This window comes from Colobus angolensis, unplaced genomic scaffold, assembly GCF_000951035.1.
Source record: "Colobus angolensis palliatus isolate OR3802 unplaced genomic scaffold, Cang.pa_1.0 Scaffold118, whole genome shotgun sequence".
NCBI classification, from domain to species: Eukaryota; Metazoa; Chordata; class Mammalia; order Primates; family Cercopithecidae; genus Colobus; species Colobus angolensis.
The window spans coordinates 1358145-1370296 of record NW_012112919.1 but is presented as its reverse complement, the minus strand read 5'-3'; the positions used below and the strand labels follow the sequence as shown (position 1 = coordinate 1370296).

Sequence of the window (12152 nt, the reverse complement as noted above, 5' to 3'; positions counted from 1 at the left end):
TCCCGGGTTCAAGCAATTCTCCTGCCTCAGCCTCCCGAGTAGCTGGGACTACAGGCGCCTGCCACCATGCCCGGCTAATTTTTTGGTATTTTTAGTGTAGACAGGGTTTCACCGTGTTAGCCAGGATGTTCTCGATCTGCTGACCTCGTGATCCACCCGCATCGGCTTCCCAAAGTGCTGGGATTACAGGCGTGAGCCACCGCGCCCGGCCCATTTTTCATTCTAAAGAAAATATTCCTTAGGAGGATTCTCCTCTACCACTGCCCCCTGTCATGGGTTTGACTGATAAGATGGATTCATGTTAATCAGTTTTAAATGATATTTTCACCATTTATAATGCCCCAGTTCCTTGGGATATTTTGCCTCAAGAGAGGAGTTCTACTTACCTGAAAATTCCACTTAAACCAAAATCCTTGATATTCAATTAATCTTGATTTCTTTAAGTATCTACAAGTCTAATTCCACTTTCTTTCATTAGGAAAGTCTAAAATAATGATCATGATTGACTTTATTTCTTTTCAATTCGGTGGCTAAAACTTTTCAAGGCTCCATGGTCACCCTTCTGAAAATCACTGCCCAAACTTAGGGCTATAAGGAGGAGGCGGGAGACTGAAAGAGTGGGACGTCATGAATGTCACTGAAAATACTTTTTAATAAACTAAAATCTTTGATTTCACTTTTTTTTCCCTATGAGATTTGATCTCTACATGTGTACAGGGAAGTGGACATGATCACTGAGCATTCTCTTTTAGAATCTGCTCTAGCATACATTTATCTGTAATTAAGAACAGAAAGTATGTCAGCAGTATACATTTGTTTGAGCCATTAGCATTCTCTGAGCCACTGTTGTGGAGGGGCTATCAGAGACCTAGGTAACACCTTGTTAATCTAATTACTAGTTACCCAAATCTTAGCTTATGACCTACCTGGGCCAAACAAATTAGTCATTGCATGTTCCATCTGCTCAAGTGCTAGGTAGCTTCAATTTAGATCAGAGAAGCTTTTGTGCCACTACAGGTGTACATGGGGAGGCAGAGGAGATGAAAAGAAAGACAAAAATATCTCAACATATGGGTAGGGATGAAACTGACAGATGGGGACCATCGTCGTTTTAGAAAGGCAGATTGGAGAAGAGAAAGACGTTTCAACCAAATTCATGGATACGGTATGAAATTGTGCCATAACTGTGGGATCTTAATACCATGAAACAATTCCCTTTTTATCCTTATTCCTCTATATTTTGAAGAAAGGTAAGGAAAAAAAATAAGATACATGGAATAATTTCAGGGAAGGACACACTCCTTCCACTGCCATCTTACAGGAAGCTCTCCGAGGAGCTTGTCACCTAAACATTTAAAATTCCACCATAATTTTTCACCTTCAAATTTTACCACTGTCCTCTGCTAAAAAGAGTCAACCCTTTCCAGGAATTGTAATATGAGAGTACAAATTACTTTTTCATTCCGTTATAGTAATAATAATAATAATCCTGCTATGAGTAGTCCATGATTGAAAAGAACTGAGGGGGCTTGTTCTTGAATGTAAAAAATGTAATCACTGCTAAGACCAAGGGATCAGGAAGATGGGAGGACCCAGTTCATGAATTTTACCTGGTTGACAATCTAGCCAAAGGCAAGACCCGGAGATGTCCTCCCACTGCTTTTAAAAATCTGTGATTATCAGTCATTGGGACCTCTGACATAGGAATGAGAATTTCCCTTAGACTCATACAATCTTATACAGCTTTTTTTTTTTTTTTTTTTTTAAAAAGAGTTTACAGATCTAGTTTAGCTCCTTACTTTTGTAAGACCAAGGGATGAAGGATCAACAGTCACACTGCCAGTTTAGTGGCAGAACTAACACCAAAGCCAAGGGCTCTGGTATCTGATTCAGTGTTTTCAACTAACCTCCATTCCAATTCCTGCCATCCATATCATTTCATATTAAATGGTGATATGTAGAGATGGTCTAAGACAGCAAAGAGATAGAGACCTGGCCATATATTCGTTTGCTGTTAGTTACTAATACCTAAAAGGACAATGTTGTATTCTGCCTTATTTGAAGTAAAGTAAAAGGGAATGTTTCCCCCAAAAGGTTTGTTAGCTGGTGAGCTAGAATATTCATATTCCAGAAATAATTGTGATATCCTCTGAAGGACACCAGATCAAGTGTGTCTACACCTTCAGGTGACGTCTTGATAAAAGCCAAGAAGCTCCCCAGCAGTCAGAAGTGGTGGGTTCCTCTCATTCAAATCATTTGCAAGTTTCTACTTGGCCATTCTTGCCCAGGCCTCTTGCTAATTTTGTTTGTACTTAACACACTGCAGGAGCAAATGCTGGATGTGGCCATGCTAAACCAATTGTTTCAGCTGCAGAAAATACAGCAGGTGCTGCCATGGCAGTGGTTGGTTTTAGCTGGCTGTCACAATCAACAATTAGTGAATGAGATGGACATAGCCAAAGCTACAGCAAGAGACAGGATTCTGCCCTCCTGGGCAGGAATCAAGAAGAGGGGGTTTCATTATAACTCAGTGGGTGGTAGAATCTCTTTCAGAGAAATACTACTACCAAAGAAAGAGGAGTTCATCATGGCCACATATAATATCAGGGTTCTAAGGCAACATTTACCAGTGTTCATACAACACTTTCAAGGAGAAAAAAGGGCCCTGACTGGAGATTTCTCCCCATTAAGAAAAATAGACCCATTAAACTAATGATGTCATTAGCCATTTTATTCCCTGCTTCCCAAACAACCATCTGATAAGCAAAATTTCTCCTAGATTTATGTTCCCAAGGGAATACACTGGCCAAGAGACCTTAATTAACCCATTAGATTAAGAGTTGTATTTCTCATTAACCATTAGCATTCCGGTTTATCACTAAATTCCCGGGAGTTTGATAAGTAAGAACCAGCAAAGATCAGACACAGGCTCTTGGCATACCTGGATTTGGAAAACTAAAGACCAGATGTAGAAGTAGTGAATTCATCCAGCCTCCACCGGGACAGACTGGATCTGGGCAGTGAGAAGCCACCTGCTCAGGAACTGTTTCCTTGCTTGCAACGGGCTCATCTCTGTCCAGCAATCTCTACCTTGCCGATAAAATGGGATCTTTTTGTATATGTAGATGTTATAAAGAATAACAACCTCATCGTCATCTCCAAGAAGACATCCTGGAAAGGGATATTGTTGGAAACCACTACTAAATATCATGGACTTACAGTAAAAATAAAAAATAGTACCTGTCTCCTTAGATCTCTTGTTTTCTTAGTCATCTTATCAATCGCAATGTTGAGAGGATCTCCTTTTTCTTTCCTTCCAGTCTATTGAGAAAAGAGAAATAATTTCTGGTTTAGCATATTCAATGTTAGAGATACTAAAAGTAAAAAAAAAAAAAAATCAGGAAAACATGAGATGTTAAATTCAAACAATTTTTAAAAAGATTATTTTTAATATATAACTATAACATGATTTGGTCTCTAAAGTTGATTTTTCCTGAAATAATAACTAAAACTGATAAAAACCAATACATTGTCAGGATGGTTACACATATGTCCATATTCAGCTCCACACAAATCTGTGTTTTCATCCCTCCTCCAGATGCTTAGCAGTTAAGTAACTATAACAAGGATGTTTTGTTGTTGCCTTCAAATACAAATGCTTTGTGTGTCTGTATTGTGTAGGCACATTTCTAAATAGAAGATAAGTGAGATAATAAAAACTAAATCAAAAAGGATTTTAAGTAAATCACCAGAATTCAGAATTTTATACCAGTATTTTTTAAGCCGTACTGCAACTTCTGTATCAAATTCAAAAGAGATGCTTTACTAGAAAATACAGTATTGCTAATCTCTACTCTATCATGTAGTGAAATTCTTAAAATGCTAATAAGCAACCCACAGCTTGAGGTCATGAGGAAAATTTCCCTTATGACTATAACAGGCAGAGGTAGAGAAAAAAAAGTGTTCTTTAATAAATTATTCACTTGGAAGTTTCACTAGTTTCCTATTTCTTTGCTTTTTCTCTCTTTTTTTGGTGGGTACAGAAAAACAATTAAAACTGAACAAAAAAGAATCCCCATTGTCTTTTTAAAAGAGCAACAAGATTCCCATGGATGAAAAGCTCTATAGACTTTATGGATGACAATTATCTTCCCCTTAAAAGATAAATGTTTTCAAGAACCTTGTCAAATCGATTAAATTATCTAAATTTTAGTCAAACGCTACAGATTGATTTATTTATCATGCTAGTGGCAAGTCAATTCTTGTGGCCCACACAGTCTCTGTAAAATCACGTAGGTCTCTGTAGGAATTTGCTGATAGGAGGAAAATGAGATCCCAGATCTTAAGTTGTGCCTAATGGGATAACATGAATTGGCAATGCATAAAAATTACCATCCAACAGGTTTCTAAATGTTCTGTTTCCATGACAAAATCCGGGACACATAAAGCTGATACATACATACCAGCTCTCCATAGCTGGGTTTAAAGTAGTCACTCTTCTCTGCCACTTGCTTAATTAACTATTTTTTCTGAACAAATGTCTGATGCACAGTCCTATAGGGTTTTCATTAAAAAGCCCAAACCAAGACATATGTGCATATATTTTTAGTCTTCTAAAATCCTACAATTCCCCATCATCCTTTCCCACTCCCTAAACTCATACACTCACTTTCAGATGTAGACACTAAGGTTTGTAAGTAGAAAGAGCTTAAAATACAGTGGCTAACATTTTACAACTTGGAAATATCAGCCTGCAAATAGCTCCAAGAAAACAAAAGTATATGGAGGAGAATAACATGCTGCTCTGTCTTTCAAGGGAATGTGGTTGTGCAGTGAGTGTGATTTCAATGCTCTGCCTCTCCAAGTTCAGATCTGCCACAAATTCAACAGTCAAAGGCTATTCCTTTTCTGTTTGGTTCTCTCCTTGCAAATAGGTTGCCGGCCATCAAAATACAGGGTACCTTTGTGGAGCTCTGGACTATGATCATTCTGAAAATCATAATTTCCTATGGCCTTTTCATTTATTAGAATAAGAAAGACTTACTTTCGAAAATTAAGTTATGAGTTTAGTTTAAAATGTGGCTACAACAGACGGAGGGTCGATTAATAAACTTTTCAAAGTAAAAAGAAAAAAATGGAGCCACTTTAGATATACAAAATAATTACTGAGTGAATGTAAATGGCAGACTCTGGGCTTATTCCATCCTGCCAGTGCCATATCTATGTAACCATTTTTCAGATAAGAAGAATGAGGATCAAATGGGCCTGGGACTGGTGTCAAGAGAGTGAAGAGGGAGAGAGGGAGTATAATTTAGATGTAAAATTTAAGGTGGCACCAAGGAACTCAGTCATCAAGACAAATAATATTTTAATGTAATATATACTTTTTTTTTTTTTTTAGACAGAGTCTTGCTCTGTCACCCAGGCTGGAGTGCAGTGGCGCAATCTCGGCTCACTGCAACCTCTGCTTCCCGGGTTCAAGCAATTCTCCTGCCTCAGCCTCTCGAGTAGCTGGGATTATAGGCACGTGCCACCATGTCTGGCTAATTTTTTTTGTATTTTTAATGGAGATGGGGTTTCACCATATTGACCAGGCTAGTCTCAAACTCCTGACCTTGTGATCCACCTGCCTCAGCCTCCCTAAGTGCTGGGATTACAGGCATGAGCCACCACGCCCGACCTAATGTAATATTTTTAAAATCAAAACTAACGCAAAGAAATCCATGTTGAAAATAAAATATCAAAAATTGAAATAAAGATAGAATCCAATAGGGCTTGGATTAGGGTACGGCGAACAAGGTGAGTTGTGCAAATGCATCATCAGATGACATTTTAAACTTTTAAACTTAAAAAAAATGGGGGGATATATTTATTCTTCAAAAATTATTGTTTACCTAAAATTCACATTAACTGGGCATCCTGTCTTTTTATGTGCTAAATCTGACAATCCTACCCCCAGGGGAAAGAGCCATGTTCAAGATTGTAATTGCGGTTGTTACAGACACATGTGGGAGGCTTGGCTGCCCCATTCTGTGAGCAGAAGGGCAACATGTGGGATCTGTATCCCTTCTGGCATCAATATCCTGGAACTGTAAAACACATATCCCTTAGATGTGAGGCATCCTGTTGGTCACTGTGGGGAACACATGAAAAGTGATAGCCATGATTTTCACCATCAAAGAGCTCCTGATACAGGGGAATCGACCAGTACACAAGACTAACAATACCAAAAACTGTGCAGAGATATTAGCATGCTCAACGACTGAGTTGCTCAGAAGAGGGAGAAGATATTGCATTTGGGAAGTCAAGAAATCTCACAGAGGAAAGAGAAAATTCGCTCGACCTTAAGCCCTGTGTAAGATTAGAATAGGAAAGAGAGAGGCACTTTGGCAAAAAGAAAGTCATGTAGGCAAGAAGGCAAGATGGTTCTGGGAAGGCAGTGAGTGAAATGAGCCAGCTTTTTCTCCATGATGTGAAGAGATCAGTTTGATTAGCTACAGAGACAAATTATTTTTATAAGAGCTTTTTTATAGTGTGATTACTATCAACTTTATTTTGATCTACAAGCCCAGACAATCTCTGGTAATGTTAGTCATTCCGTTTCACTTTTGTCCGGATGCTGTTTGTGGAATATTTGTGATCCTGGGTTTCTCCAACCTGAAAGTCCTTGGTTGAAAACAATTCAGAAATGTAGTTAGTGGACTTGGGTGCCATATTTTTTGTTACTGTAGATAAGGCTGGGGAATGTTAAAACAAGGACTAGGATTTAGGAATTTTGGGCCACTGGATGGGATAGTCAATTCACTGGCCCTTTCTAAGCTCCAATTTTAAAAAATGAGGTATTTGTGCAGGAATAACAATAGTAGCTCAGCTTTGCACAGCAAATGGGGACTTGGAAGCCATTATGTCCTACTTTCCTCAGCTCTGTATGTCTAAATGTGGCCATAATTTTAAATTCATCAGTTTAAACTGGACAGGAAGCCAGCTACTGAGAGTGAGACAGAGAGAGGAAAAGAGGGAGAGAAAGAGAGACAGAGACAAAGAGACGGAGAGGGAGGAAGAGGAGAGGAGAAAGGGAGAGAGCAATGGGGGATAGTGAGGAGGGAGGAAGAGAGAAGCAGAGACTTGCCTTCTAGTGTCAGCTCCCTATTAGTAGCCTCCATGATCCTGGACTAACCATTTACCCCATTTTTTTAAAAAAAAGTCTGAGTTTTGTCATAAGCACAATAGATAGCATAATATATGCTCTGTCTTCTTCACAAGGTTAGCAGGACAATCAATCACAATGTTACTGGGCTAGAAACAATAAAAGACATTAAGACTATTCAGGGTAATTAGGAAAGTATTTCTGCTATGGAAAAGAAATGAAAGAATTGATTTAGAAAGTACATAGAAACTATTTTTGGATCACCTGTCCTTCTGCTTTCTCCATCCAGGCAGATAATGTACAAAAACCTTGCCAAAAACTGGTATCCCTAAAGAAAAATTTATCTCCCTTTAAAGAAGGAATATTTGGGGCAGTCCATTTTAAATACACAGCTAGTCTGAGATATTTCTAAGAGGTGAAATGAGGGGCAGAATCTCCAGTTCAGTCTTTTACATAGTAGGTCCTGGGACATATTTTGTCTCATAACTAAGGATTTGATCATCACGAGCACATCCTGGTTCCCTAGGAGTCTACCAGAAGCCTCACCTAGCTCTCCATCCCTGACCCTCCAGGCTCTACACATTAAAAATACTTTAACAAACGGAAGTGAAAGCAGATCTAAGTATTGACATCATCACCTAATAATAAAAGCAAAATGTGTGGTGTTAAGTCAGTCATCCAATTATTCCCTGTTTTTGCTGAACAGAAGGAAACAAAAGCCAATTAGTTGTAACCACTCTTCTGCCAGTAACCACCTAAGTGACCTGGCAACATCTCTAGACTCCAAACTTATCATCTGTAGAATGAAAGGGCCAGACATGAGTTATGGAATTGTGAAATATGAGAAGCAGAAGAACCATCACGCACCTGTAACTATACTTCCCTGTTACGGGGAAACAATCGTAACACTGCAGAAAGGGCCGGGGATTGACAGGCAGTTGAAGTTTTTCTCATCTCTAAAACATGGCTAAGTGCTTGCTTAATATAATTATTAGGAGCATAAAAAGACATAGGCCGTATGACGGGTTTAGCCAATACCTAACCAGCAGAGTTAACTCAGTTAATGTTAGCTGTCTTTCCTTGCCCGCGCCTTCATTCCCCTCAAAGATAAGGAGAACAAGGTCTAGAGATATGAAGTGACTGATTATGATCACTTGGCTCATTAGTATCTGACCAGCACCTCCAGACTCCCAGCCAGGGCTTTTTCCATTCCATATCTAAACAATCTCCCTTCTCGAAAATTTCAGGATTCTGTGATTTTATAGTTTCATGTGTTTCTCTTCAAAGGCTACCAGTAAAGTCTCACTTTGAGGTGTATTTCCTCTGCCGCTTTTTGTCCACAGATCTTATACGCCTTTTTTGAACCAGCTCGCCACTTTTCTTCTTTACCTTTACCTGCAGAGAATGAGTGTGCAATAGATATAGCCATTTAATAAATATCGTTATTAAAAAAAGAAGCCAGGTGGGAGTACTCTGCACATTGCTGTGGGCACCTTCCCTAGTTGCCATCTGTTGTGCTAGGGAGGTGCATGTTTATTACATTGTATTTGTTTTAGTCTTTGAGAGCTATTTTACAAAACACATCTGGGGTAGATCCATGGCTTGAATTGATGAGAGTGAAGGGAATAAATTTCCTGACTTGGATTTTTAATAGGAGATCCTTTATTCTCCCATCCTCTGTTTTTAAATTCAAGTCCAGTTTGCTAAAGTATCAGAGATTATCTTGAAGATCTTTATATTTCCAGTTTGTCCTTAAACAGAAGGATTAAGCCATTAACAGGAATTTCTGTTTTTACAATTAATCTTTAGAAAAAGAATGATATTTTATTTCAACAATTTCTTTTTAATAACACTGCTCTTTGCCCCTTTGTAAAATAAAGGCCCCTCTTTTGGCCCACTTTGGACAAGGATCCCCACCCCACTCTCTCCCTATGTGAATACCCATCACCTCTTCTGAAATTCTGAAGATGTTTGTAATGGATTTATGTCAACATGCTGAATACTATACAACTGATACTGACTCCCTAACTTATAAAACAAAAAGAAACAAAAATTATTAATTTATAAATCTCTGAATAGGAGTATTTCTTTTTTTTTTTTCTTTTGAGACGGAGTCTTGCTCTATTGCCCAGGCTGAAGTACAGTGGTGCAATCTCTGCTCTGTGCAAGCTCCGCCTCCTGGGTTCACGCCATTCTCCTGCCTCAGCCTCCCGAGTAGCGGGGACTACAGGTGCCCGCCACCACGTCCGGCTAAGTTTTTTGTATTTTTAGTAGAGACGGGGTTTCACCATGTTAGCCAAGATGGTCTCGATCTCCTGACCTCGTGATCCGCCCACCTCGGCCTCCCAGAAAATGAGTATTTCTTTAAAGACTGTTCCCATCCCAGCCCCTCATCCTACTATAAACACATAATCCAGTTCCGGGGGTTCTCTCATGGAAGCCCTGGGAATATAAATCAACCATCTTGGTGCTTCTACTGGATCCATGGGTGCACACCAACCATGTTTCAGGGCCCTATATTAATATATGGGACATGGTTGTAAGAAGGTAGATGTTTATCACTTCCTTCCTTTCCCTTGAAGGGACCTGCAGACATGACTGAATGTATAAAGAATCTTCAAAATATTGTGTAGCTGTGACTCTAATATATTGGATATTTCAGGAGCTAATCAAATGCCCAGTCTTCAAATTGTTGTCATTTGAAAGAAATGGAAGTCAAAATCATCAGAATGCCAGAAAGCAATAATATGCCATGCACTCTATCTCCAACACATTTTGCTGTCATTTAAACCTATGATTTAGACAACAGGAGGGAGAAAAAAAATTATCTATTGATCCAACAGTCACACTATCATTTTTGGAGGGTTGCCCACCTAACCTCAAACCCTGGATATAGAAATCATATCCCTATTACAAATAGCACCATTATTTATAGAACCTTGAACATTTCATAATATCTTTATATTATGTATAAATCATAGTTGGAGCATGTGGACCTTTCTAAATATACCTTTTCACTAGCTAAGGACGCTTCCCTTGGAAAAGAAACAGGCAGTATCTCTTTAGAATGGATGAAAGTTGAACAGTGGCCACAAAGCAAATCTATAATCAAGATATTCTGACCACATCACAACCCAGCTTTCTTGGTCTCTGAGGTGGTGGAGGGGATGGGAAGGAGGTAAAGGTGGAAAGGGAAACACTGATGTATCTCTGACTCTTCTCTGCCAGACTGCATTCATTTTCAAGGAAATAATCATCAATATATAAGGTAAGAATATGGTAATATTGGTGAGACTACCAGGCCCTGCCCAATAGTAGAGCAATATCAGGATATGCCTTGGACAATGTACAAAGCAGGACTGGCTCAGAGCGATCAACCTCTGTTCTTAACCCGCCATCAACCTATCCATGCTATTTCAGTAGCAGCCCTCCTAACTCCCAACTGAGACTCTGTGGACAGGGAACAAACTGATAATATCATCCAAACCAGTGAGAATCAGCAGTAGAATCATAGGTTGTAGGTAGAATTATTAGGAAGGAGACATATTTTGCCACTGAGATTGATAAACTGGTAGTAGACAAATCTTGAAGTCTCCAAAAATAGACCCCACAAAAAGAAAAGCATAGCTGAAAGAAGGAGGGGGAGAAAGAGGGGCAGAGGAAGACGGAGAAAGACAGAGACAGGAGGCAGAGATTGTGAGAGAAACTGTGGCAAGAAAGGGATGAGGAATTGGAGAAAAAGAAATTTAAGGGAAGAAGAAGGAGGAGAAGAAAAGAGAAGTCAGCTTTTGGAGTCAAATCAAAATGGTTCATATTTTCCATTATGTCCTCTTTTACTAATAACTTATTTGAGCTGCTATAACAAAAGTATCATAGACTGAGTGGCTTATGACAACAGGAATATATTTCTCACATTTCTGGAGACTGGGAAGTCCTAGATTAAAGCATTGGCAGACCTCCATGTCTGGTGAGGGCCTACTTCTTAGTCCATGAAGGCTGTCTTCTTTTTGTGTGTTCACATGGCCAAGGGGGCAAGGGAGTCCTCTGGGGTGTCTTTTATAAGGGCACTAATCCCATTCAGGAGATCTCCACCCTCATGACATAATCACTTACCAAAGGCCTCCACTAATCCCATTTGGGAGACTTCCACTTTCATGACATAATCACTTATCAAAGTCCTCTACCTCCAAATACCATCACATTGGAGGTTTCAACATTTGAATTTTGAGGGGACACAAGCATTCAGTATATAAAACACATTAACCTACAAAATAATTGTTTTGCTTGTCATTATATCCTTAGAGCCTGGAGGTGTACCCGGAATGTAACAGGTTTTCAGTAAATTTTTCTAAGTCAATGAATGAAAAATTTGGCCTCCTGAATCTAGTTGCACCTAAAGCCATAAGTTTCTATCCATGGGTTACCTGGTGCCATGAGTTAATAAATGCCTCCATGTTTATTCATATGGCATTTCTGTCACTTACAAAGAAAAGGGTCTTATTAAACTAGAGATCTTAAAATACTAAGCCACAATAACTGGAAAGCAGAGTGGTGGGGATCAGGGCAGACCTCAGGCAAGGTCTGGAGCACTGTCTGGAGAGTTCAGGTCTTGGCAGGGCATCTAGGTTCATTCACAGGGTTTTCCCCAGCACTAATCACTGACCCAGCTCTAAATCTTAATATCGTATTTCTCTCCTAAATCCAGTTAGTTAGTCACTAACCTTGAGAAACTGCCCGTCAAAAAGTCTATAAGGATTCATACTGTTCCTCAAATCTCTCTTTCCATGACACCCACCCACTGCAGTGGAGATCTGGAATGCCACAGCATCCTTTGTTGATTGCATTCCCTCATCATCCTCATTATGGCCTGCTAAGAACAAGCTTTAATTTCCTCAGCTCAGTATTCAATTCTTATTTAGATTTTACTGAAGTCCTATTTCCTTTTTTTTTTTTTTTTTATCTTTTTGTTTTGACAGAGTCTCCCTATGTTGCCCAGTCAGGTCTT

General features: G+C 39.2%; 1 protein-coding gene across 6 annotated transcripts in view; it reads right to left on the bottom strand.

Moving 5' to 3' along the window:
- Positions 1-12152, bottom strand: part of CTNNA2 (catenin (cadherin-associated protein), alpha 2) — a 1182142-nt gene that overhangs the window by 257174 nt on the left and 912816 nt on the right. For all 6 annotated transcript variants that reach the window (XM_011963728.1, XM_011963709.1, XM_011963731.1 and 3 more), the window contains one exon: positions 3241-3321. In XM_011963728.1, coding sequence (XP_011819118.1) covers positions 3241-3321 — 81 coding nt within the window. The remainder of the gene's footprint in view (positions 1-3240; positions 3322-12152) is intronic.